The sequence below is a fragment of the Pyrus communis genome, chromosome 1 (assembly GCF_963583255.1).
Source record: "Pyrus communis chromosome 1, drPyrComm1.1, whole genome shotgun sequence".
NCBI lineage: Eukaryota > Viridiplantae > Streptophyta > Magnoliopsida > Rosales > Rosaceae > Pyrus > Pyrus communis.
Genome location: NC_084803.1, coordinates 8357107 through 8383902, shown reverse-complemented (window position 1 = coordinate 8383902; position 26796 = coordinate 8357107). Strand labels below are relative to the sequence as shown.

The window sequence follows — 26796 nt, the reverse complement described above, 5'->3', positions numbered from 1 at the left end:
TTTTTAAGAGGGGACCAAGAAAAGTTATGACGTACACAATGTGGAGTTTATTCTTATGCATTACTAGTCTCAAGTTGAGACCATAATTTTTTATAATTTTTTTTTTTTAAAAAGAGGGACAACTGGTGGCAAGCCACGGTTATCCACCCATTTATGGGATCGGAAAAACTCACAAATGCATTTCAACCTCCCCTTGGCCACAAGTCTGAGCATTACTTTAGAGAGATTTTTACTATATGTTACATGTTATAAGTGATAAGAAGATATAATTTCAATGTCCCTCTATTTGTATTACAACATGTATACCAAGTCTTGTTCTGGACATAAAAAAAAAAATTCTTCCAAACTTTTGTAACAAAAGAAAGTGAAAATTTCAAGACTTCATGAGCGTAAATTGGACTTAGATTTTTTAGCACTCTGTACTAAAAAAGAGGAGTACATACATACTATTTTATCTTGTTTAATGTGATTTTATGTCATATATACTCGTAAACTTACTTATATACTATAAATTAATTAGACGTATACACAAATAAATGGTAAAAGGGTGTGAGTATTAAAACTTTAAATCAATTATTAATTTTTTTATAAAAATTATGTAACTTACATGTAATTCATTAATATATTAATACTTGGGACTTTGATCAAAATTCTCTCAATCAGACTTAGTCAGACTCATCGGCGATTGGTATGATAGCGAACGATGTACTACATCTGGCTTCCACTTCCCTATGGTGAGGTTTATTCATGTCTTTCGCTTATGTAATGGTGTTGCACACTGGCTTGCGAAATTTGCTTTGTATAGTAGCAATAATTTAGTTTGGTTTGAGGAGCCTCCTATTCTTATTCAGGAGCTTTTATTCCAATATATTTGTAACTCTTTATGAGTTTGATTAATAAATATATCGCTTCCAATTCAAAAAAAAGAAAAAGAAAAAAAAGATAAAGTCTTAATCAATAAATATTAGAAATTAGGGACCGAAAACTAATTATTTATTTATTTTTATTATCATAGACTTAAATTGAATAATTATGTCCATTAATCCTGGTTCAAACATCGCCATGAATATATAACCAAACAAAAACCAAACAAGCAAATATGGCGAGATTTTTCTTTAAAGATCTGTAGCATTAAATTATCAATTACACGAAAAATAAATAAGTGATTAGAATAAAAAGATATCACTTGTGAAAAATCAAATCTAACGCGTAACTAAAGGATATGTATTATTACATTACACCTAATGTGGCTGCTATTTGGAATTATGGACAAATAATCCGTATCAATTTATTAAAAATGTATCCCGAAGTGTCTCCACCATCATAGGACATGGATCATCTCCGGATCCATTGGTCCTAATCTATCAAATCTCGTAATTTTGACTATTGAAATTTGATTTAATAATTAAAATTATTGTAATTTTTAAAGTATATCATGTTTGTAACTGTTAGATTAAATTTCAATAGTCCGAATCACGGTATTTGATGGATACGGACCAATGGATCCGAAGGGGATCCATGTCCCCATCTATGTGCTGCGATCCCTTTCTTTTTCTTCAGTCATCTCTCTCTCTTTGATTGCTTTGCTCTTACATCTTCCCTTCCCTGCAAATTGTCTAAATTAATTAATTCACACTCTCTCTAACCACAATTCAAATTTCCTTTGACGGTAGGGTGAGTGAGAGTCTGAGAGAGTGACAGCCGAGCTTTTCAATCGGAAGGAAAAGGTGGGTGGTGGTCTGCGGTGGCGATCTCTGTTGAATGGTAGTCGGTAGAGATGCTTCGCCGACTCACATTGCCTGCAAAAATGGCCTCAACCAACGCAACGAGGAGGTACTGATTCACCTATTTCCTTCTCTTTTTCTTTCCATGTTTCTAAAACCGAGTACTGCGGACTTCTCTATCAGGTTCAATTCCTTTTGTTTTTGGTTTTCTGTTAATTACCTGTGCCAGTGGATCGTTACCTTAATCTGGGAAATTAAGGGTTCGATTTGGCTTCCGTTCCTCTAATTAGGGTTTGAATTTTCCATCTGTTCATCTCATATTTCGTTTATTGCCGTTACCTTTTGGTTTCGTAGTGTGAATGCTGTGCCTCTCTGTATCTGTATCTATCTTTTCTTTTTTTGGACTGTTTTATACAGGATTTTTTTACCAAATATATGCTAATTAGTTAATTACTTTGTTAATTCATTCCCTCCAAAATTAATAAAAAAAACACTTGGTGAATTGATTCTTTTTCTGGGTTTTATTTCTTCCTGTGACTTTAATTCCCCTTCCCTCTAATTATTTATTTATTTCATTTTTCTCCATTTTCTGCATTGCGTGCAGCTGAAACTCTCCAGTAATTAAACAATCAGACGCTTAAGGTTGATGGAGTTTTGCTGATCGCGTTCCGCTATCGAAACTTCGAGCAATTGCCTTTTGCTTGGGAGATGAAAGGGGGATATAACTACAAATTGATTGGGAAACCAATCTCTTTCACTCTGGCTGCCCTTGTATTGACAACAATATTACTTTGGGCGTGGGAGAAAAATCCTTTTGCTGATACTCTACTATTGCCGCACCAGCGGTTTCCAATGCCTTCCATAGGTTTGTTTCCCCATCAACACATGTTATCTTTTCTCTTTTTTGTTACCAATCAAGCTTTTTATATTTTCTTGTACATTTATGCAACAAAATAACAAGAGACGATTAAGGGTTAAAATGTGCATGAAAATTCGTTAGAGATTAGCTTAGAGAAAATGGTGAACAATGTTCTTGGGATTTGGAAATAGTTTAAGATGTATATTACCCTGATCTTTTAATTGGACCAATATCTGGTTTAATGTTTGGGACAAGATTGCCCGCCGTATTATGTTAATACTGTTGGTATTGTGCCTGCTATGCCTACACTTTGTTCGCAACATGGACTTGGGTTCTCTTCTTTAATTTGAACATGAGTCCCATGTGCCACGGCCTATTTGCCAAACTATAGTAGCATAGAAACTTATAACTTCATTTTTGTACAACATAGCTGCTCTTAAGAACTGAATCTACTTGCCTAGTCCAGTCTTTCAAATCCTGTACTTTCCAGATAATGTGAGAAGGCAATGAAAAATTAATGTGATCTATCATCTAGTGATGATTTTCAGCGATCACACCTTTAATAATACCACACCACTAAGAAAACAAGATTCCTTGTCTGCAGAAAGCTTATAAAGTAGTTATAAGAAATGAGAAGGCAACTGTACCAAAACATTACCTATTTATGTTGCCTATTTAAATTTTGATAATCTATTTAACTCCCCATACTAGCATCTTTTATGGAGGAAACAATATTTTATAGCATATGACAATAAAATTACGCAAGAAAAGTGATGGCCATGAAGTACCTGAGTGCGGTTTTTATTTTATTTCATCCATGATTCATCTGTGATATATAATAATGAATGGCTGGACTGCACATGACATGATTGTTATAGTACTCTAGTGACTATTCTTTGGAGAAACTCACAGGTTTTTAGAAACTTATTTTCTGTGCAAGTGAAATTGACATAAGGATAAAATAAATGTCAAAAAGCTTGTTTATTATAGAAAAAAGTCAGAATTAGGATAGGATGATGGGTGAACTTTGGTGGCTATTCGGGATATGTAGATAACTATTGCTTGCATGAAAATATCACAAATTAGGGTGAGATGAAATAATGTTTTTCCTGTCTAGTTGGTCAGTGCTGAAGGAAAAGCCAAATGAAGATATGAGAATGACAGGATTCGTGGTTATTTGTTTACTAAACGACTCTTGAAAGCTATAGTAAATGCTAACTTTCTTATCTGTCAAAGTAATTAGGATCTAAGGCTCACTAGTTGACCTCATTAGTAAATGCTAAAATGTCTGCTAAGTGATTGAAGGCTGCTGTTTCAGCTATTTATCACTAGTTTTGCCTGCCTCTTCAGACAGCGCTGAAAGGAGTTCAGTTTTGGTCAGCCTTTTGGGCTTCTGTTTCTAAGGAGTTTAAGCACGTCTCCTTTTCTAGTATATTGGCGTGACTGGCAGGCTGGAGTTCTTTAGTCTGGATGGCTGTGTCTACTTTTAGTTTTTTGGTAACTTTTTTGTGTTTTCTTTTATAGTGTTGTTCTTGACCACTCATGTTCTTCCCTTGTTGTTTTACTGTCTTTTGAAATGAACTAGTATCTTCGTCTTCAATGCTGAAAGGACTGACCTCATCTTATACCTGCGAGCTGATGATTTTTTTTTCATTTTTTATTCAGATTTTTTTGGGGACTTCTCAAATAATTCCTCCAAACCTATGAAGACAAATGGAAATATTAAAGGGAAGGATTTACATTTGAATACAGCAGAAGATACAAAAGTAGTAGAAAAGTTTGGCACTGCCCCAATAGATTCTATGTATGCATTCTCTCCTGGAATGCAAGAAAGTAATGGGAATGCGACATCTTTCCAAACTAAAGGTATAGCTTCCTTTCTCATAGGGCTGTAAGCTTCATTATTGTTAACTTTTGTAGGTAATTACAGTTATCTTATTGTTTTATTGCTCATGGACTACTATGCAATGAGGGGTCCCATAGAATATAATAGTACATTAAATCTGTCTCTCTGAATTGTATTTCTTATTAAAAAAAATTGTATACAGTAATGATTGGCCGGTCAGTTTACCATGATGATTTCACGCCAATAGCTCATTTGACATGGAATGATTGTATTCTTATTGATGTTTGTTGAAAATTATATTTATAAGTGGTGTTTATGGAAACTGGTCAGGCTGAACCTAATTCTGGTTAGGCACATAACATTTACATATTATTATATACCTTGTCCTGCTCTAGCTAATGTCCTTGAAGATATATATTCTTTGCCTTGTTTGATTGTCTTACTGGTTGGATACATGCCAACCCTATTCCTTACCAGTGTGTGAATCAGTTTTATGGATTGATGATCCCCCAAAAGTGAAATAGTAATCTCTCCTTTCATATTCTTTTTTCTTTGTGCACAAAGTCGAAAGCAAACTTTTCTGGGCTTAGTGGCAACTAATTCTTCAAAATATAAATTGGCTTTACTTTTAAAGTGGTAATCTGATGAGGTCCAATGTTACCACAGTATGAGATCTGATTTGAGGTTTGGTACTGCATGATTAAAAGATGCCCTAAAACCTCTCTTTCTCTCTCTCTCTCTCTCTCTCTCTCTCTCTCTCTCTCTCTACAATGGTATGGAAAAGGCTGCTACATTTAATTTTAACCAAATCAACTTCGGCGGAAGGAGGTCTTGGAGATATTATGAATGGAGATAAATTTTAGAGGGGAAAAAAGAAAAACAAATAAATAGTTAAAAGATAGTACCATGTATTTCACGGACAAGTGAAAAAATGATTTCACTCTTAACATATCTTGTTATGGTTTAGAACGACATAAAGTTGTGTCAAGCCATCAATTGCATAATACCTGTTGCTTATTGGATTGTTTCTATTGAAGAGAAGATTGAAGAATTTGTTTGATATGAAGGATCTAAGAAACACTTGGGTGAAAGTGTTCCGAACCAAATTTTAACCTAGCACTTTCTTGAACATGAGAATTCTCAGTTTTATGTCACTTGAGTCGTTTACTCTTGCTTTGCATCACTTGAGTCATTTACTCTTGTTTTGCATCACTTGAGTGGTTTACTCTTGTTTTCATCACTTGAGTGGTTTGCTCTCGTTTTGTGTCACTTGAGTCGTTGACTCTTGTAAATTTTGACTCCTGTTGAATAATTCACTGCAATAGTAATGGCAGAGTTGTTCAATTAAACTATGTTGAAGTTCACATATAAATACATTATGCATATATTTTTTCACCGGAAAGTCTTATCCATCTGTAGAGTTGTTGTTTACGCTGTTTCTCTGCTATGTTGAAAGGTTTCCATTTCTCAGATTTATCATCTCGTGTTTCATGGTTCAATGTTTCCTAAGCTTGTGGAGTTTTCACCAATGCAGTGTGTGATTATGCCAAGGGTAGATGGGTTGCAGACAGCAGGCACCCTTTATATTCTGGGTTTAAATGTAAGCAGTGGTTATCAGAAATGTGGGCGTGTAGATTGACACAACGAACAGATTTTTCTTTTGAGGGTTACCGATGGAAGCCAGCAAATTGTGGAATACCAGATTTTGAACGCTCTGCATTCTTGAGAAGGTAATTCTTTTCTGTCTGAACTTATTTGAATTTTGGACTGAAACCATATAATTTCCCTTGGTTTCCACTTCAAGCACACCTAAAATTTTCAACTAGAAGTCTAGAATATTCCCTGAGTCGTGAATGAATCATTTCATACGATCTTACTTCTAAATCCTTTCAACAATATGGACCATTGGTCTCCCGAATTTGAGATTTGGTGCAATACAGAGAAATGGCTTATCATGCTGTGGTCTGTCTTCTAAATGTGAATGTGCCCTTCAGGATGCAGGACAAAACGATTGCTTTCATAGGAGATTCATTGGGTAGACAGCAGTTCCAGTCTTTGATGTGTATGACAACTGGCGGAGAAGAAAGCCCCGAAGTTGAGAATGTCGGAAAGGAATATGGCCTTGTCAAACGTCGGGGAGCCATTCGTCCTGATGGCTGGGCTTATCGATTCTCTAACACCAATACCACTATCTTATATTATTGGTCAGCAAGCCTGTGTGATCTAGTGCCCCTTAACATCTCAGACCGAGCCAGTGATATTGCCATGCATTTGGATCGTCCCCCAGCTTTCTTGAGACAATACCTTCACCGGTTTGATGTGCTGGTTCTTAATACAGGGCATCATTGGAATAGGGGAAAGATTAATGGTAACCGGTGGGTAATGTATGTAAATGGAAAGCCCAATCAAGACAAGAAGCGTGCAGAAATTGGGAATGCTAAGAATTTTACTGTGTACAGTATTGCCAGGTGGGTTGATTCACAACTACCATCACATCCCCGCCTAAAAGCTTTCTTTCGGACTATTTCACCAAGGCATTTCTTCAATGGTGACTGGAATACTGGGGGTACCTGCGACAATACTACTCCGTTGGTAGGAGGAAGTGAAGTAGTCCAGGAAGGATCCAGTGATTCAGTGATCGAGGGTGCTTTGAAAGGTACAAAAGTAAAGTTACTGGATATAACTGCCATTTCTCAATTGAGAGACGAAGGTCACATATCCCACTATACCATTAGAGGAAAAGGAAATGCAGGCACAAATGATTGCTTACACTGGTGCTTACCTGGAATTCCAGATGCATGGAATGAACTCCTTGTTGCGCAGATATAGGAGGCGGCGGCCTTGCCACGTCGTATAACCAAATCCGATATTCTTCATGGTCTGATAAGAAGGCCAATTGTTTTATCTGGTATGAAATTCCTTTTGTTTTGTAAGTTTCAGCGTTTGATAGAATATAAGGTGAAGCACCAATTGCGAATCCATTTCCCGCTGAATCGAATTCTAGTTGTTCATATAGGTGTTATTCATATGACGAAAAATATACAGAGGGAGAGCAAGAATTGTACGCTCGACTCTGCCTGTTGTACCGTGTATTGTACCATCACAGTACGAGTTGCTGCTAATATAATGAGGAATTTTTTTTTCGATTCGTAGCAAGTTGGCACTAGTCGTGCATATTTTGTTGACTATGCAGCTTATGCTATTGGCACCTTGTTGCTTTTTAGTGGCAACTTTTCAAATGGATGTTATTACAGTTGTTACAGGATGTTATGCATATTTTGCTTCTTAATTTTTGTTGCTCCTTTGTGGGCAAAACGTTACTGGTTCGAGTCGTGGAAACAGCTTCTTTGCAAAGCTAAAGTAAGATTGTATACGATAGACGTCCATCTCTTGATCCTTGTAGAACAAGGAGCCATGTTAGCTTGAGGTCGCTCCTTCATTTTTGTTTCTTATGAAGCGATATTTTCTTCTTGGGATGCTATCTCATCTCAAACTACTAAATTCCAAAGACATGTGAATTGTGAACCATCATCCATATCACACTCGTGATCAGAGAGAAAAAGAAATCGAGAGAGAGAGAGAGAGAGAGAGAGAGAGAGAGAGATGGATGAGTGAGCACAAAATAATACAATCATATATATATATATATATATATATATATATAATTATACAATTACTAGTTAAAGAAAAGGAGTTGCAGTGAGGGTAGGAGGAGGAGTAGGTTTGAAGCCCCTTTGGGACTGGGAGCATCGACATCTGCATCTAAGAATGACATAAGAAATAAACCTGTAAAACAAGACGAAGCAGACCATGACCGCCACATTCCTCCACCGGCTCTCCTCCCCATACCCTTCATCTCTGAGAACTTCTTCTCCCGTCACCATACACCTCCCAAAGAAATACTCCAAGCACTTGTCCGACCCTGAGAACTCGTTTATCAGAAACCCTTCGAACGGATACTTGAACAGCGATATGTAGTGCATGAAAATCCAGTACCCGGGAATCTCATGCTTGGAGATGAAGTAACCGGAGAAGAGAAAGAAAGACCCCATGACGCCGGCAATGACCGAGTTTCCCACGATGAAATTAGGCACGAGTGCACTGAAACACACCACCACGGAATTCGCAGTGTATAATATCAACCATATCAACAACAAGAAATGGAAGAAGGCCGTGAAGTTAGGGTTGAGTCCGACCAGCCAGTACAGCGGCAGAGTGAAAAGGACGGCCAGGATTAGTAGAAAGGGCAGGTAAACCAATCCGTTGGCGATGGCGTAAGACGAGACCCTGTAGCTTCCGCAACAAGTCTCCTTCATCAGAATCTCCCTCTCTTGAAGAAATATCGGCAGTGCTTCCGTCGTGCACGACAGCAAAAACGTTAAAATGAATGCGAATAGACCTACCCTTTCCTCGGCTCCGGTGAGATCGTCTTTGAGGTCGTAAAAGATGGAGCCTAGAACTAGTCCGGAGGCGAGCATCTGAATTGTCCGGCACGCGAACAGCTCCTTTGTTCGGAATATGTTCTTCGAGAACCTATGACTCAGGATCATCGTCTCTCGCAGTCTCGAATTAGTAAAATCCAAATCGGGAAAAACTTCATTACTGGTGATTTTATCGTCGTCAACTTCAAGTGGCACCACTCCTCCTCCGCCTCCGCCACCGGCATTACTATTATTGGTCTTCGATTGTTGAAACAGCTGCTGCAGAGTCAGCTTACCAGTTCGACTTTGACGATCAAGAACAAGAATATTATTGTGTGGTGCCGAATGGTGTTGTTGTTGAATGGTTTCGATGGAGTCGATTGCAAACTCGACGACGTTGACATGAAGAGGGAGCTCCAACCCCATGAGCCTTAAGTTGAGGCCGAGATGATCGACGGTGCCGTGGTGGAGGACGGAGCCGTTGGCCAGCAAAAGGATTGAGTTGAAGAGCTTCACAATTCTGAATCCCGGCTGATGAATGCTCAGAATGACGGTTCTGCCCCTGGTCTCAGCCATGGTCTTGAGCATGTCAATGATCTGAAGGGCGGAGGTGCTGTCAAGCCCGGAAGTGGGCTCGTCGAGGATGAGCACTTCGGGGTCGTGGATGACGTCGACTCCGATGGAGACACGCCGCCTCTCTCCGCCGGAGATCCCCCGAACTCTGTCGTCTCCGACTCTGGCGGCGGCGACTTGGGCGAGGCCGAGCTCGTTGATTAAGGCCTTGACGCGGGAGCTGAGCTCAAGGGGAGAAACCCTGAGCCTGAGCTTGGCGCTGAACATTAGGGTTTCTTCGACTGTAAGCAAAGGAAATAAGGTGTCCTTTTGGGTGACGTAGCCGGAGACCTTGTTGAAGTAGGGTTGGCGGAGAGGCTTTTGGTTGACGAAAACGGAACCGCCGTGCGGGGTGAGTTTGCCGGCGAGAATCTCAAGGAGGGAAGATTTACCAGCTCCACTGGGACCAACAATGGCGAGGATCTCCCATGGCCTTGCTCGCAAGTTGACGTCCTTGAGGACTTCTTGCCCACCAACTCCTCCTGCTCTTCCTCTCGATGATCTTCCATCATCCTCAACTGCTACTACAGCCACTTTTGCAGCACAAGCAGAAGCAGAAGCAGGTTGTTTGTTTTGGCTGAAGATGTTGAAGAAGTTGCGGTGGGGTGTGTGATTAATCTTGTAGGAGATGCCTACTGCCTCAATCTCACTGCCTTGTTTCTTCATTGAAAATTTCAAGAGCTCTCTCTCTTGTTTGCCTCTCTGTTTTTTCTTTACTTCCTGTTTGTCTCTGCAAAGCTCAGCTCAGTGCTAAATATAAGGTTCCAGTTTTTTTTTTTCTTTTTTTTTTCTTTTTTTGGGTAAACAAGGGTTCCAGCTAGCCACTACATTGCTTTGTTGTTTCTTTTTCCTAATTTATGTTTTCTAATTTTTCCTCTAATTTTTTTATCTTCTCTTCTAACCTGTAAAATACATGGATAGGATATGAGTATTGCAAAGTGATTAATTAGAGGGTAATGCTAAGAAGATTAAATTCAGAGACAAATTTGTAAATTAAATGATGCGTCACCAATATGAATGAGCACGTTTGTCAACGATTAAGTAATAAATCAATCATCAACTTCCATGTCATTTATTTTCCAAAATTTCGTCTACAAATTTAATCTACTTATCATTACCCTTAATTAAATAGGATGCTAGCAAACTTTTCACTTGACATTCTTAGTTATTCTTTTAATATTTTTGTAGCAATTTTAGTTGATGATTGGAACGGTCTAATTTTTAAATCACAATTTAAATATCAACTCTAAAAAATTCAACCAAAATATAAATTATTGAACCGTTTGATTATCGGTAATTTTAAGTGAGAAACATAATTTATTTATTTACTAAATATTGTTATATGACTAAATAGTTTCGAATATTAGTTAATATTTGTAGAGATTATCTTTCAAGGGCAATGTATAAAAAAATTAGACAGTTTATTATCATGCAATATTGGAACATGAGAAATAAAGCCGAAAAGGTAAAATAAAAAGATTATTAACATTCCTATTAATTGTATATATGAGAGTAGAAAAACATATGCGGGCAACCACGTCATTGGCAAGGTATATATCACAAAACTATGAAACTTCATGTACTTATTCTTGTGGTTCAATAAAATATGGATTGTATTTAGTGTGAGAGTTATCATAATCATATAATTTAAGATAAGCTTTATCTCATTTGAACCTCAATTGATTGGACATCCTAGAAGTTATTTCTATAAGATTCACTTACATGTGCTCATTATAAAGAGAGGTTTTCAATATGCTCGAAATATATGATAATACAGTAATACACTATATATCATTATTCAAATAAAGATAAGTTTTTCTTTTGAACGTCGTTCCAATTATATAATGACATATGAGATATGCCGGTGGTCCATGCACGGAGAAAAATCTCTCCAACATAAGCTTTATGTTTCTGTTTTGATTTTTGTCCTGGAAAGTTGCATATGCAGAATTGCAGAAAGTTCACGTGGCTTTGGTAAGTGGCATCTCTCAGTTTCTCGGTGTAAACTTTGTTCTTTTACACAATCAACTCTTGCTCTTCCACAATATGTCAATACAAGTGTCTGTATATAATATATATATATATATATATATATATATATATATATATATATATATATATATATATATATATATGAAAGTTTGTTTTGTTTCTACATTATACGACATCGTATTTGTCTGCTAGCGATCGCTTATCCTTGGGACCATGCGATAATGCTGTGTTAACACTTTACATCCAGCTGGAACCTAATTATCAAAGCCTTTATTTCTGGAGAAATATTGTTAATAATTTTCTTAAACTTGAAATGCTAATTAATTAACTAAAACAAAACAAAAATGGCTTTCGAGGTGGTTAAAATTAAAGATGATTGCTATCTACTATTCTGTTTTTTGTTTTGTTTTGTTACTCTAAGAACCCTGCTGTTAATTGATGAAATTCATGTTTAATTAGGTAATTAAATTTAGAGTAAGTGCCCACATCATCAATTTGGAATTATGTGTAGGAGTAGGAGTGCAGGTCCCCTAGCTCAGCTAGGGACTTGAGCAAGGGCATAAACCAGGGGCCCCGTTGGGCCGTCAATTTGTGGCTGAGATGAAATCATGTTATACCCTATGTACTGGTAGGATTTATCCCTACGGCTTCGTTTTGAAATGAAAATTTTGTAATTAATTTGAAAGTAGGAGATAAATTACTTAAAAAGAAACGTTATGATCATTCCAATCATTTTCAAATGAGATAATCCGCTTCTAATTTTTACAAAACAAAAAGTCCTTCTCATCTACTTTCAAAATACTACGATTTTAAGGAGTTTTCATTTCAACAAAATAGACATATACATATGCATAAAGGTAGCAAATCAACCTATTACGTTGTTAATGGGTACATGTTAAAATTTATTTAGTTTGATTTCACATTGCACCATCATCATCACTACCAACCTCACGTAAATATTATGGTGATATCAAATTAAACAGATCTTAATAAGTATGTGTTAATAACCCAATGAACTGATTTGACAACCCTTCATATGCAATAGCGCAAGTAGAAGGTTGCCCTTCCTCCACATTTCCCTGTCCATTGAAATTTGAAGGGAAAAAGAAGAAGAAAAGAAATGAAAATGATGGCATGGGACGGGTGAATATTTTCTGTGGAGGAGAACGATCGAGAGAGCAGGACAAACAGACAGAAAGAGAGGTAAGATGACGTTCATTGGCGTTGGATCTTAATTAAGTCGAGCTTGTGAATGATTAGGTTTCTTAATTCGTGGCTCTCGTTTCATCTAATTCTACTTCTTGCTGTTACAGACTTGCTTTTGTCTGGATCAAGAAAGAATCAACATGTCATGCATGCAAGCATGAAGGGTTGTAGCGCCCGTGAATTCTATATATAATATTATATTACTACGTGGTGGTCTCTGGTCAGGGACGGCCCCATCCCGAAGCGAACCCACTACCGGCTGCCGCGACGTGGGCCCCACCAATGCCCAGTGGCCAATCGGATTCATTCACTCCTTTTACTTTACATCCGTTGACTATGTCTACACACACACACGCAAACGCAACTTAACTAGGCCCGTGACTGACTGGCCCCATCCATCCATCATCATCCTCTTACCCACTTCTCCTCAAGTCCTCAAACCAACTTACAAATAGGTCGTTTTGCCTTTTTCTTTTAGTTATTTGTTTGTAGCTTAAATTGTGAGAAAGTAACTTTGTACAACGGTTGGTGGTATTCCTCTTTACTAGTAAGTGAAAGGTCTTAGGTTTGAATCTCGTAGATAACGAACTCTATACCGAATTAGGTTACCCATTGTGTGTTTAGCCGAACTCTCCATTCTCTTAGTATAAAATATATCGTTGTACTAAAAAAAAATTGTGACAAATGTCCGTAAACTTTACCCGAGTTTAGTTTTCGTCCCTAAACCTTTAATGATGAGTTTACGTAATCAGAATTGAAACAAGGAATTAAATTTTGATTACAGAGTAGTAAAGCGATTATTAACTTTGAAGAAATCAAGAGAGTGGCGGTGCCCACGCAAAATAAGAAATCCAACTCCTGAATCGGAAGAATTGGACTCCTTGGATGGACGAGGTAGTTGAATTCCAAGAGGATGAGGGATTTGGCCTTGCATGAGTGGTCCTTTCCATAAGAGTGAGGAATTCGATAGAAAATAAGGCAAACTTCACTCATGCAACATGGGGTTAAGTTGAACGACCGGAGAAAATACTGTTAAGAGTTTATCGACACGTTAGGAGTTCTTTCTGTTCATTCTTCGAAGTGGCTCACCAGCTAAAATCCCTAGTATACTCACTCGTGTATGGTTTCAAAAGAACGCATAACATATCAATGGCTCTTTTGAAATCCGAAACCGTGAAATGGTGGTCGGAAACAACAGCAAAGGCAAAACTATGCTGGATTTCCGACAAGCTGAGCTGATTTCGACAACGTGCAAATACAGTATGAAAATCAACGAAACAATTTAAGCGCAAGTTGAGCCGTGCATCATAATCAATCAATTTAAGCACAATAAATCACCCATAAACAGTCGTCGGTATTACGTCTCATGAATCTATTTGTTCATTGCTCTCTCTTCCTTTCTGTTGAATTCCTTCCATCCTCCCTTCACTTTCCTTGGAAAAAAAGTTGAACCCATTTTGCACATCTAGTCAGTTTTTTCAATCATCAAGAGACAATGTTCAACCCAACCTTAAAGAAAAAGTATCACAAACTCATCAAATGGAGGAGACGACACATCCTAAGATTTCACATGCTCCCTCACAAACTGCTCCACCTGAGATATTTCACCCGTTAGACCAGACGCTTCTGCAACTGTAACTTTGTTCTGGCAATGAGAGAACGAAAATACTTCGCCAGGTACTCCAAGGGTAAAGTCGTTTGCAATATCAGCTGCTGATATTGCACTTCTTGATGCCCGTAACTTCTCACTGTAGGGTGTTAAATGTCAAATGTATCAGAACAATGAACAATGAACAATGAAATAGATTTATGAAGCAGAAACAGAATAATGAATGCAAATCACCGTATCATAGAGCCCTGTCGGCGAATGAACACTTTACAAAACAAAACCAACAGAGAATTGTATGGAAAATTTTGTCTTGAATGCATCATGGATGAAAATTAGAAAATCACAGCAAAACAGTTTAAAGTCCAACCAATGTACTTATGGAAAACATAGATGTTGATCAGAAGGAATTATCTTCCTCGGAAACCATGAAGACAGTGGATATTTCTCATTAAAAAAATGAAGATGCAGGAAATGATTTACGAGTGCATATAACTAGCAGTTAATTTAGTCCCATACAGAATTGAAAAGTTAGAGTAAAACATTATAATCAATCAGAAAAAAGAAACCCATAATTACAAGAGTTCAAATCTTACATTTCTTTCTCCAGTTGTTTCCGAATAAATTCCTTGCTATGTGCTGTTACTTTGTCTGTCTTGTTGCAGAGAATAAGAACTGGAATTTTCTTCCTCACCACAGTCGCCTTAGTCAAAATATCATATAGGTACCTTTAGCAAATAAAGTGCCACGGGTCAGCCTTTACAGGTGAAAACCTTAGGTTGCATGCAAATCATCCATCTATATGCAATTATGCATACATCCCAAATTCAGGGTCCTCCATTTGTTACTAACATTTTTATTACTCTAGAATGGATGTAAGCACATAGAAACAGAGTAGCCATTTTTCAATATCATATTGTAGCTTTTTTTACTGAAAAGAGGAAATCTCACTCAGAAGCAGCACGGCAATTAGGTAAGAACTCCAAAGCATCAACCACAAATACTATCCCAGCTGCTTGAGGCAGAAAATCATCTAGTTGGCCTCTAAGGCGAGAATGCCCAGGAACATCGATAAGATGAACAGGATTTGCCTTTCCACCCTGTCATTAAAAACCAATAGACGGGTGAGCATGATCAAGTTGACAGTCAACCGGAACAACAGTACAAAAGAAAGGGAAGAAAATGATGTGGCTAATGTCTTCTACATATCAAAAGCAAACAGATAAGTTAAACTCTGCCCTCATTTAAACAGACAAGCAATATTGCTTGAGCATAGTTATTTGCATACGAGCACAAGAGGCTGAAATATACCTTTGATTTTTCCGAATGGAGCACAAAATATCCATCATTTGGTTCCATGGAAGTGACAGTACCTTGATGTGAAGAGCCATCCCGAAGCTGGCATGTGCATCAACTCATGGCATAAAAGTTAGATGAACATTTCTAAGGCATAAATAGATCACCAAAGTAACTTGAAACAGGGAAAGATGGACATATTAATAAAAGGCATTTAGAATTTCTATATATATTACTTTCCAAGCATTAAACAACAAATTATCTCAAACAGACATAGACTTCCAAATTATATCAGAAAAAAAGATAGGGATACAACATCAGCACAGGACCAACCCAATCAAGTTTCTAATTGACATAGAGCAAATAACCAGTCATATGGTCTAGATAAATTTTGTTTGCATTACATATTAAAGACTAAGTATGACATTAGTCACTCTAATGAACGATTTAGAAAATTGGATCAACTATTGAGTCTACAAAGCAGTGATTCATATAATGTTTAGAAGAACAAAATCCAATAATCTCAACGCTTACTTGATAGAAAAGAACAGTCTTCCCACTGCCACTAAGCCCACTCAGCAGTATGGTATTAGCTTTTGGGCGTTTAAACAACCTTACTACAACACAGAGATAAAAGAAAATATATAGATTACTGTGGACTCTTTTGAAAATAAATAAATTACAAGATTACGTACCCAACAAGAGTAAGAATGAGGTGAATAGCAAGACCGCTATAGCAGCATAAATCTGCTCGGGTGGAACCTGATGAAAGTATTGAAGGGCGTGAGACGACCATTGCTCTGCCTGTTTCTTCCATTGTTCTGCCAATTCCTTCAATAGTTCTAATCCTTCCATACTTTTTTTGGGATTTTAGGAAACTTTCAGTTTCAGTAGCAGTGATTCTTGGCTTCTTCAGCCCTTGGGAATGTCTAAAGAAGGAATGGAGCTCAGCTTGGGAGAAAGTACCCTAAGGGAAGACCAAGACACGGGTATTAGGAGCTTACAGCAAGAGATTTAGAACTTATGGAAGAAACACTATGAGCGGGACATTTGACTCTTAAAAAGAATCTCAAATTCATCACTTGTAAAAATTCAAGTCTAAACACTAAAGAGAATCTCAAATTCATTTTTCACTTGTAACCTTTAAGTCTTAAGCATTCAGAATCTCTTATTGATTAACGAAAACAACTTCGAAAGCAATTCAAGAGTTGATAACAACACATTTAAATTGAACCCAAGAAGCTTCTACCATTTAAAATTCAACAAAACACAATCTATACAGTCGGAAAAAAAAATACAGTACCAGATGCGAGATTAGAAGAACTCACCAAAAACAAAAAACGATTCCATCCAACAAAAGATTCAGGAAAAAGAATAAAAATGATATACCTTGTTGATAAAGAGCTTGCAAAGCCGCAGATAAAAACTGGAAATTTCGAGCAACAACTTTTGCTGCAACTAAAAATCAAAGCAGATCAGAAAAGTATACCCAAAGCTTGAAAAAAATTAAATCACACACAATCAGAAAAATAGAAAATTCACCAGTAAACGTTTGATCGTATCCTTAACTTTTTCTGAAATTAAAAATAAAAACACATCAGAAAACCACACACAAACCACGAAAAAAAAAGTATTAAAATCCCATGTGGCAAGAAAACCAAATAACTCACCAAAGAACTTTAGATCGCATATCACACAATGTTATTGTTAACATCCTCTTCGGTTCTATAAAATCAGAAATAAAATTTGCACAGAAAACCCATTTTGATATTCATATTTAATTATAAACTCACATCATGTGGCATTTTTCAGATGCAGGAAAAAAGAAGACCAAATGAATTCCCACGAATGTAACTCTTAAAAAATAAAAAAAATTAAAAAAAAATAATTCTACAACAAAACCCAAAAGCAAGCAACCAAAGTTTCTCACCTTAAGCACAAATGTCTTCCAAAGCTGCAGACAAAAGTTCCAGAAAAATAAAAACCTGAATCCCCTGAAATTCAAAAGAAAACATGATTATACACCCACATGCAAAACCCGATGGCACAAAAAAAAAAAAAAAAAAAAAAAAAAAAAAAAAACCAAAAATGAGAAGAGAAACAATTTCAACAGAAAATCCATTTACAAATCGAAAATCCATTTGTCAAGACCCACAACACAACCTAACTAAAAATCTCACGGATTAACAGTTTCTCCCCAAAAACCCCATCTCTGTCATCAAACGAAAACTCCGAAAGCAACAACCCATTTAAAATTGAACCCAAAAAAAATTAAAAGCTTCTAACATCTAAAATTGAACAGAACACAATCCATACAGTTGCATAAAAAAGTTGCAGATGCAAGATTAGACGAACTCACCACAAAACTATCCACTTTGAGACCAACAGAGGCGAAGAGAGGAGAGAGCAGACGGCTACGAAAGAAGAGAAGCAAAAGAAATGGGAAAAAAAATGGACCAAAAGCAGTGAAAAGGAATCACTGTACAAAACAGGAAAGAAAAGGAACCGGACAAAAATGTTTTAGTATATATGATTTCCGCGAAAGAAAGCACGGTTATCACAGGAAACAGAGGATTGGGAGAAAGAACAGCCAAAACGAAAAGAGCAAAAGCCGAAATCAAGAAAAGCAACGAAGGAACAAAACCCTAACTCAAGATGACTCTCGAAGTCGAGAGAATAAGTTGAGCGCCTCGTGGAAAACAGGGACACAAACGGAAAGAAAACAGAGAAGCGAGGGCAGTTCCGTCCGGACACTGGTCATCCACAGTACCCAACCCCTACGGGTTTTAGTATATATGATATATATATATATATTTTTTTTTAGTTTTATATTTATAAATTTATTGAATCTAACGGTTAAGATCTAATTTGATGAAATCTAACGGTAAAAAAAAAACATGTAAGGGTCCAAATTTAAATCCAACAGCTAAAGTAATTAAAAAAAAATTTCTTTTATGTGTTTCATATTCTTTCATAGTGTTTCACGAGTTTCATGGTGTCGGTTAGTGATTTTTCAATATTTGTCAGAATCTAAATATTTTTAGATTAAAATGTTCATAAAAAATTATGATAGTCTACATAATTTTTTCTTTTAAAAAAGTTACTTAAAAAAAAAAGCCTAAATTCATTATTTAATGATCTATGGCTAAAATTTTAACCCATAAAGGTTGGAGTAAAAAAGCCGTTTCTAGTTAAAACCTAAATTTTATGGGCTTAAAATTGTAAGTTTTAACCTAAGGATTGAAGATAGTCTTAAACAATTCTCTTATCAATCAATTTGATTTTAGGAAAAAAATGGAGATACTCCCTATTGAAACCAATGCATGGACTTTCTAGTGTGCTCACTAGTGTTCTAAAAATCGGCCTATGCAGTAAAGGCTCGCCGCAATTTAGTGCAAATCGTTTTGAAAAATCGGCCTGGAGCTAGGTGGTCCTAGGCGGTTAGATTTTTTTATTATTATTATTAATTGTGTATTTTTTTCATTTTTAGTTTTATGGTGGTATACTTATGGAAATGGATCATGAACAAACTAGATACCAATCCAATGCAAGGATCATGAACAAGAACAATTAGTCTATCATCCAAGAATACTCCTCATCATGATTACGTGCTTACTGTTTTTTACATATTGAACTTGTTAGATGTATATACTTTGTGTATTCTTATACTTCTATTTTTGCATTTTATCAGTCTTTTATTATTCATACAAGTATATTTTTTTTAAGTGTAAATAGTCACTTATTTACAAGATATACTATAAATTTACATAAATCCGCCTAAGCACTTGGCCCCAATCTGCCTTATGACTAGCGCCTAACGTTTTTTAAGACATTGGTGCTCACGGAACACACATGATACTCTGGATTTTTTAAGTTCATCACATGACAAATCTATTCTCCAAGAAAAAAAAAAAAGGCTCTAAAGTTCATAGATGGTGCTGTATTGTAGTTGCAGAAAATAATCATATTTATGCGCACGAGTTAGATTTGTACTGATCTTCTCTCCCAACAACTACTATTTAGAGCAACTATAATGGTTGGAATTGAAACCTAAATTTTGTCTAAAAAATTTAGATTCTAACCCAAAAATAATTTTTCTTCTTCCATCCTTGAAATTTAGACAGAGTATTAAAGAGCAATGTTAATCTATTCAATGCCTAAAATTATTGACAAAACTAAAGGGTATTTATGTTATTTTATTTTTATTAAACTGAGATTTTTTAACAAAATTATTAATGATAAACAAATCAGGATCACTTTCATCAATTTTAAATTTTAAGAACCAAAATGATAAATTATATTAATCTAAAAAACCGTAGTATAAGTGGCTATTATTTTTCATTGTTAAACACAAGAAATTATACTATGATATGGTACCACCAGCTGGCATTAGTGAGTGGTACTACATCTCCACTCAAATTTTGCCATGTGGACATTAATACACAAACTTCTGCAGTTAATTATGAAGTAACAGACCCTAGACAAGGTGGTTAACTACCATATTGCCGACGCTACCCAAAAGCTTGACTAACGAACTGTCGGTGGCGAGACTGGTAGCAAGTGCCTTACGTTTGCATCTGCAATTTCTCTGCAATAATATTTTCTATAAGTGTATAATTATGAAAGACATCAAGAAGATGGGATAAATCCCAAATCCAGTTAATCGGAGAAGATGGTGGAAGCCAGCCCACTGTTTGAATTGAAAACAAACAGCCATCGATGTTTCGATGCGCCTCAATTCTCGACTATTTCTTCAATTGCTTCGGTTACTATCAAATCCACTTCAATCCTCTTTAAGAAATTCTTAATTTTGAGAAATAAGTCGTCAATTTTATGCATGATAATAATCTACGACGGCAAAAATAAAAAAAGTTCTTATTTCTATCAAACATCTGCAATTTCAATTTTATTCAATAGCATGCGACCACAAGGAAGTGGTCAAATCTCGAGGCGGCGACAGCGACGGAGCCATAAAGATTAATTAACCCCCCGAACGAAAGGAAAACCCTTTAACGTGATGTTGGCTGTTAAACGGCAGAATTTTAAGTTTGTTGATGATTTGTATTAGCAGTACAGATGGCTAATTATGAGTCGAGATGTACTACCACAGTACCACTCAGCAATGTCAGGTGGTATTACTGTATCACTTAATAATAGAAAATAATAATATTCGGATTTCTTCCTCTTAATTCATCAAATCAATGAATCTGTATCATTGAAATTTGATCTAACAACTGAAATTATTATAACATTTAAAATGAATCTTAATTGTTAGATCAAATTTCAATGACACATTTCTTTGATTTGATGGATTGAAAAGAAAGGATACGTCGCATAATAATTTATCGTTAAACACGAAGAAGAGACACGTGGGATCTGAGTTGTAAGATCAGTATCGATCCCTTTTGGTAGTGGGCAGTGGGTCCATAGTAATCAAACAAGTTTGGTTCCGAAACGGCTGTTTTATTTGTCCTACTGATTTGGCACTCTTATCCTCAATTCCATGTAGTACAAAGTGGAGCACTGGTTCTCCCACGACAGTCCATGCACTGACAGCTAAACAAACCCTACCTCTCTCCCTGTGAAGTTGGACATTTTCAGAAGAAGAAGATGATGAGGAAATCAGGTAGCACCATTATCAAGCATTTCAAATCATCATCGGTCGGTCGCACCTCTTGGACTCCAAAATCTCCACTTCCACTTACTCCCTCATTTCCTCAAATTTTCCGAATCCCGGCAGCCGGAGATCTCAGTAACTTCTGCTCTCGCCGTTTTGAATCCGTCAATGCAGAAAAGATGCCGGATTCGGATACGACTGATCGCAATCACAATCAGGTATCTTACTGTTATAAATTATGAGTTTACTCTTCAATTTCCAGTTTGATTGCGTCTGGCTTGCATTAATTTCCTGTTCTTTCTATACAAGAACTAGATTATGTTGAAATGCAGCACTGATTTAGGACAGAGTCAGGCGGCGGAATTTAGACTAGTTTAGCGGAAGCAAAAATATAGCAAACTAGAAGCGAGAGATGTTCTTGTCAAATTTTGCTCCGTGATGAATGATCCAACATTGAATTGATTGATCATTACCTAAAAGAATGACTCCCGATGGGCCGCGTGATCTGTTATGTTCAGCTGTGAAAGAGTTTGCATTTTTACCTTCTTGCTAAAACACTCTTGCAGTTATTTCTTCCGAGAGATTTAGTACTGCACTTTAGGAACCAAGTAAGGCGCCATTGAGGTGGTGTTTAATATCTTGGATGAATTACAAGATGAGACAGTCTTGCGTAATTTCATAAATTTGCTTCCGAGAGGCCCCGTGAGCTTGCACATTGCATATATACACATATAATCGCTGAAGAATATCGCTTCTTCACTACAGGCTTTAGTGTTTCCCGAAGGAAAGGTCAAGTTCACTCCTGAAATGAGGTTCATATCCGAGACTGCTGAGGAGCGGGAATGCTGTTATCGCGTCCTTGACGACAATGGGAGCCAAATTTTGTCCAGCAACTATGTAGAGGTACTGGAAATTCCGTCTGTCTCGCTTCCAATAATGAGTTTCCGTTTTCTTTTCTACGAACACGAATATAATATAACCCATAGGAAGTAACCTTGCGACTTACATATTACCAATTTAAACAGGTCAGTAAGGAAGTTGCTATGAAAATGTATACCAACATGGTTACTCTTCAGACCATGGACACCATTTTCTATGAAGCACAAAGGCAAGGAAGGATTTCGTTCTATTTGACCACAGTTGGTGAAGAGGCTACCAATATTGCATCTGCGGCAGCACTCACCATTGACGACATTGTCTTTCCTCAGGTTTCCACCACATATACGCATATATAAGAACTTTCTATAATATCCTTTCTAGTTAAATACGCCACACCTGCATTCCTACTCATTAAGATTTCAATTCCTTTTTCCTCATCAGTTGATTCAATAGTTTATCATGAGAGGTGCTGAGAGAAATTTTCTTTGACATGTATGCAGTACAGGGAGGCAGGAGTGCTATTGTGGCGCGGTTTCACTCTACAAGAATTTGCAAACCAGTGTTTCAGTAACAAAGCTGATTATGGGAAAGGCAGGCAGATGCCGATCCATTATGGATCTAACAAGCTCAATTATGTAACTATAGCATCAACCGTGGCGTAAGATACAAATTTTTTATGCTGGAGATTATTTTTGGCTGATGTGTAGACCATTTTCAAATGTTTCACTAAAATGATTAAGGTCACCCACAAATAATTTATATTGCTTTGCAGCACACAACTTCCACAGGCTGTTGGTGCTGCATATTCTTTAAAGATGGACAGGAAAGATGCATGTGTGGTCGCGTATGTTGGTGATGGTGGCACAAGCGAGGTAAACTACCACTGAATTTCATCCTAAAAGTGCTCACACCTCCAACGTTTTTAATAGCCTTAGGCGAATATAATTAAAAGCGGCGAACAAGGTTATTAAGTCCCTCATGTTTCTGTTGATTCAAAATCTTGTTATAGCCTCTGCATTTATCCCATTGATGCCCAGCATTTCACTGTTTTTGTGGAGGGGCGTCCCTATAAGTTAGAGGTCATTGGTTTTGGTTGTTCCTTTCTGATGAATCAAATTATGTTAGGGTGATTTCCATGCTGCTTTGAATTTTGCGGCTGTTAAGGAGGCTCCGGTTATATTCTTTTGTCGGAACAATGGATGGGCTATCAGTACACCTACATCAGACCAGTTTCGGAGTATTCCATCTCTCTGCTTGTATTTTTACAATTTCTATCAAACGTAGTGCTGATGCATAGAAGCAAAGTAATAATTTATTCCTCTTCTTTGGGCAGGTGATGGCGTTGTTGTCAAAGGCCGGGCGTATGGAATTCGAAGCATCCGAGTAGATGGTAATGATGCACTTGCTGTGTACGGTGCAGTTCATGCTGCCCGTGACATGGCAATCAGAGAACAGAGACCAATCTTAATTGAGGTAAAGAAAAGGATTTTTATTTGGTTTCCTGGCCTTGTGAGCCACATTGTTGAAACTCATATTCTTCAACTTTTGATGTTTGGTTTCGATCTTTTCCATTGACAGGCATTAACATATCGAGTAGGACACCATTCCACTTCAGATGATTCGACGAAGTATCGTCCAGTCGAAGAGATTGAATGGTGGAAAATGGAACGAGACCCTGTATCTCGATTTAGAAAGTGGATGGAAAACAATAGTTGGTGGAGTGATAAGCAAGAGTTAGAGGCCAGAAACAGTGCGAGAAAGCAGGTAAGGTGTACTATTACTTCTTTTTGGAAGAAACGCTTCAGAACATGTTGTTGAACAGAACAGATATGGAAGGTGTAAGATCCAAATATGAGAATCGTGTTTTCTGAATAATTGTTTATGCGGTTTTGTTGCAATGCAGATATTACATGCAATCCAAGAAGCAGAAAAAGTTGACAAACCTCCAATTGCTGACATTTTCACAGATGTATATGACTCTCCCTCTTCCGATCTCCGCGAGCAGGAGAAACTGCTCAGAGACACAATTCAAAGACACCCCGGCGATTACCCGTCCGACTTTCCTCTCTAACTTCTGACTAGATTCAAGGCACGGTGAAGAAATATGGGAAGAAATTTCGTTAAGTTGAAGGTAGAAGATAGATTAGTGATGAAGAAAACTTATGCATCTGCACAAAACAGTAGAATTAAAATAAGTAAGTCCTTCATCACTTGTTCATTACCGTATGTTTGGAAAAGTAACTTTCAAAATACAAACTGTAGACTAAATAATTAAAAATGCAAACTGTAAAACTAAGATATAGTTACCGATATATGCAAAAAAGACCGAAGAGAACAAATATCCTAGACACAGAAGACACTGTATCAAAATACTAACGCAGAACGTTGCTGCTTCTGAAAACATTTGTTAGGAAGACAACTTCATCCATGGTGGATCTTAATCAAGATCAAGATATTTCCCTTTTGAGAAATCCATGGGTTCCCTGCATGCAGCAACTGCGACCACACCCCCAGCTTCTGAAAATTTTCATTGAAAAACCGGTGTCAGAATTGCAGAAAATATTTTCCGGATAGAAACTCCAAGACTGCGTCTCAAAAACAAGAAATTAATTAAATAATCAACTTGTTCTTGAATTATTAGCTTTTGCTATTGCAAGGATAAAAATAGAGGTATCCTGAAAGATTCCTAAATAAGGAATAATTTCAGAAGCTCACTCCTGCAATTTTGAATTGTCTGGACAAATATACAATCAATGAAGTAATTTCATGCAACGTCTTTTTCTTTCCAGAACTAAATACAGAATGAAACTAACTGAATCCAAGGTATAAGTTATCATATAGAAGAGATGATTGAATGCCTATAATGTTATTACACACACACACACACACAATATCTCTAATATAGTACTGGTTTGGTTCTGAGGTGCTTTTATAAAAAATTGATACAAAAAAAAGTTAAGCTCAAAAAGGTGTTTGGTAAATAAAAACAGCTTATTTTCATAATTTTTGGTAAAAAAAAAAGCTGAAAACGTAAAGCAGCAAAAATGAGTTTATTCTCACAACACAGCAGAAGCAGTTTTTTTTTCTTCAAAACACAGCAATACCAAACCAGCCCATAATATATAATAAACATAAATAGAAGAGACGATTGAGTACCTATGTAGGTCAATCGAGTTTCCGAGAGTGCTATCCAAGCAAGAAGCAGATTTGGATGTGACTCATTCCTAATTAACGCAAAATAGGTGCAATGGTGAAATAAATATTGATCTCATTCCCACATGAGTGCATGAGTATTATGAAGGTGTGTCATTCCAGCACTATAATGGGTTGTGTAATGATTGATTGGAATCTCATGAGAATCATAATAGTGAATCATGAAATATGAGATTGTTTGACCATCACAAATGTTTTGTGTTATTTGTCTACTACACGAGTTTCACTGCTTACGGGTTTTGTCATAAACCTAGTACATCCGTTCACGATGTTGGGATTCAAGTGATGTAATTGTGGTGGACAATGTAATTGAGAGCAGGGTTAGTACCCTTCAAGTTATATTTAGTTATTTTGGACATAAATTGTGGACTAGATTTTATTGTAAGGTGTTTTTCCCTGGATATCTCATGTACCCATTGTTTATATATTTCTTGTACAACTACATCCTAATTATGTAACTCGTCGATCTTGAGCGTATTTCAGAATTGGAATGTGACATCAATAGACTAGAAAAAGAAAACGAGGGAGTGGAGGAGATGGGAGGAAGAAAAACAAATGTGTTTCTCTTTCCCCCTGTCCTTATGACAACTTTTGCTCTCGGCTTTTTCTGGAGGTTAGCCCAATAATGATTTTTATTTTACTTCTCATATAAAACCTTAAATTATACTAAAACTTTAGTAAAACTATTGCATTTTAATCAGTATATTAATTGTGACCTGTTTTTAGACTCCAAGAAAGGCAGAATGTGTATTTCGTAATAGAATATCAAATTGCCTCTCTATAATTTCTTTTGTTGACAAAGAGAATTTTATTAATAGGTAGTAAATTATATTTGGTGTCATCTCTGGAGCCAATGCTTATCACTAGGGTAACTGTTTCCACAAGAGAAAAATATCTTGTCCGATATTGTTGAGAATTTTGTCAGCGTCTATTACAACTTTGTTTGATAACTACTTATAATCCGTATAGGTGGCCAAACATTCTGGTAACCTGCTTTCCCAAAAAACACATAAACATTACAAAAATACTAGGTAAAGGTCACACACTATGTGTGTGTGTGTGTGTGTTAAATGTATGACAGTTTAAAAAGAAATTGGAATCAAAATTAACAAAAGAAAAGGGAAGGAGAAAGAAAGTAGAGGAGTAAATTGACACACCCCGACCTTAATTAGGAGGTCCAACTATCCAAGCATGCTGGCCGTCATCGTGAGGTGACGTAACCATAAGGGTAAGTGATGTGAAAAAGTGAATAAATTAAAACCAAACTAGAACTAATTTAAACTAAACAGTGAAAAAGTGCGCAGTCATGGGAAGAACCCATTATAATTATTTAGAGCATAATAGACAGTACGGCTACAGTAAAGTAGTCAAAATAACTAAAGTACACTTATTACACAACAGTGGATAAGTTCATACTTCTACATAGAGATAATGTCATAACTGCTGGAGGTTCCTAAAAATGCCACAAAGAGCACAGCTATCTAGGTCATGCAGGGGCGAAAAACAAAGTTGAGTGGGTCAACAA

The 26796-nt window shown here is 36.7% G+C and overlaps 4 protein-coding genes across 10 annotated transcripts; 2 read left to right on the top strand and 2 right to left on the bottom strand.

Annotated features, from left to right (window-relative positions):
* Nucleotides 1-1493: 1493 nt before the first annotated feature.
* LOC137742813 (protein trichome birefringence-like 14) lies at nt 1494-7585 on the top strand. 2 transcript variants are annotated; one of them, XR_011069443.1, is made up of 6 exons: nt 1494-1833; nt 2329-2589; nt 4249-4449; nt 5964-6159; nt 6424-7337; nt 7446-7585. XR_011069443.1 is itself a non-coding variant. In XM_068482766.1 (5 exons), the coding sequence occupies exons 2-5, from the start codon at nt 2433-2435 to the stop codon at nt 7256-7258; spliced, it is 1389 nt and encodes a 462-aa protein (XP_068338867.1). In that variant the 5' UTR covers nt 1494-1833; nt 2329-2432; the 3' UTR covers nt 7259-7585. The 2 variants fall into 2 exon arrangements, 1 of the variants encoding a protein (XP_068338867.1); XM_068482766.1 differs by having other exon boundaries at nt 6424-7585.
* Nucleotides 7586-8041: 456 nt separating this feature from the next.
* On the bottom strand, nt 8042-10183 carry LOC137742805 (ABC transporter G family member 5). Its single transcript, XM_068482760.1, has one exon. The coding sequence runs from the start codon at nt 10126-10128 to the stop codon at nt 8110-8112; it is 2019 nt and encodes a 672-aa protein (XP_068338861.1). The 5' UTR covers nt 10129-10183; the 3' UTR covers nt 8042-8109.
* A 3723-nt stretch (nt 10184-13906) lies between these two features.
* On the bottom strand, nt 13907-18330 carry LOC137741668 (uncharacterized). 5 transcript variants are annotated; one of them, XM_068481369.1, is made up of 10 exons: nt 17922-18330; nt 17493-17556; nt 17105-17136; nt 16952-17020; nt 16258-16529; nt 16097-16179; nt 15578-15664; nt 15218-15366; nt 14863-14994; nt 13907-14408 (listed from the first exon to the last, which is right to left on the bottom strand). In XM_068481369.1, the coding sequence occupies exons 5-10, from the start codon at nt 16415-16417 to the stop codon at nt 14219-14221; spliced, it is 801 nt and encodes a 266-aa protein (XP_068337470.1). In that variant the 5' UTR covers nt 16418-16529; nt 16952-17020; nt 17105-17136; nt 17493-17556; nt 17922-18330; the 3' UTR covers nt 13907-14218. The 5 variants fall into 5 exon arrangements, with proteins under 5 accessions (XP_068337470.1, XP_068337478.1, XP_068337482.1 ...); XM_068481377.1 differs by having other exon boundaries at nt 16952-17014; XM_068481381.1 differs by lacking the exon at nt 17105-17136.
* A 2722-nt stretch (nt 18331-21052) lies between these two features.
* Nucleotides 21053-24807, top strand: LOC137745278 (2-oxoisovalerate dehydrogenase subunit alpha 2, mitochondrial-like). Of its 2 annotated transcripts, XR_011069675.1 has the most exons (10): nt 21053-21397; nt 21945-22082; nt 22205-22387; nt 22559-22716; nt 22831-22930; nt 23184-23295; nt 23392-23531; nt 23637-23822; nt 23962-24253; nt 24470-24807. XR_011069675.1 is itself a non-coding variant. In XM_068485210.1 (9 exons), the coding sequence occupies exons 1-9, from the start codon at nt 21173-21175 to the stop codon at nt 24127-24129; spliced, it is 1410 nt and encodes a 469-aa protein (XP_068341311.1). In that variant the 5' UTR covers nt 21053-21172; the 3' UTR covers nt 24130-24279. The 2 variants fall into 2 exon arrangements, 1 of the variants encoding a protein (XP_068341311.1); XM_068485210.1 differs by lacking the exon at nt 24470-24807 and having other exon boundaries at nt 23962-24279.
* The last annotated feature ends 1989 nt before the right edge of the window (nt 24808-26796 follow it).

Bases quoted from the DNA above. Each gene is read 5' to 3' on its own strand.
- LOC137742813 (XM_068482766.1), top strand. From the start codon at position 2,433: ATGAAAGGGGGATATAACTACAAATTGATTGGGAAACCAATCTCTTTC. The intron at 2,590-4,248 runs GTTTGTTTCCCC...TTTTTTATTCAG, and splicing joins GTTTCCAATGCCTTCCATAG to ATTTTTTTGGGGACTTCTCA. The intron at 6,160-6,423 runs GTAATTCTTTTC...TGTGCCCTTCAG, and splicing joins CGCTCTGCATTCTTGAGAAG to GATGCAGGACAAAACGATTG.
- LOC137742805 (XM_068482760.1), bottom strand. From the start codon at position 10,128: ATGAAGAAACAAGGCAGTGAGATTGAGGCAGTAGGCATCTCCTACAAG.
- LOC137741668 (XM_068481369.1), bottom strand. From the start codon at position 16,417: ATGGAAGGATTAGAACTATTGAAGGAATTGGCAGAACAATGGAAGAAA. The intron at 16,180-16,257 runs GTACGTAATCTT...TCTGTGTTGTAG, and splicing joins CTCATTCTTACTCTTGTTGG to TAAGGTTGTTTAAACGCCCA. The intron at 15,665-16,096 runs GTAAGCGTTGAG...TGCACATGCCAG, and splicing joins AGACTGTTCTTTTCTATCAA to CTTCGGGATGGCTCTTCACA.
- LOC137745278 (XM_068485210.1), top strand. From the start codon at position 21,173: ATGATGAGGAAATCAGGTAGCACCATTATCAAGCATTTCAAATCATCA. The intron at 22,083-22,204 runs GTACTGGAAATT...CAATTTAAACAG, and splicing joins TGTCCAGCAACTATGTAGAG to GTCAGTAAGGAAGTTGCTAT. The intron at 22,717-22,830 runs GTAAGATACAAA...ATTGCTTTGCAG, and splicing joins ACTATAGCATCAACCGTGGC to CACACAACTTCCACAGGCTG.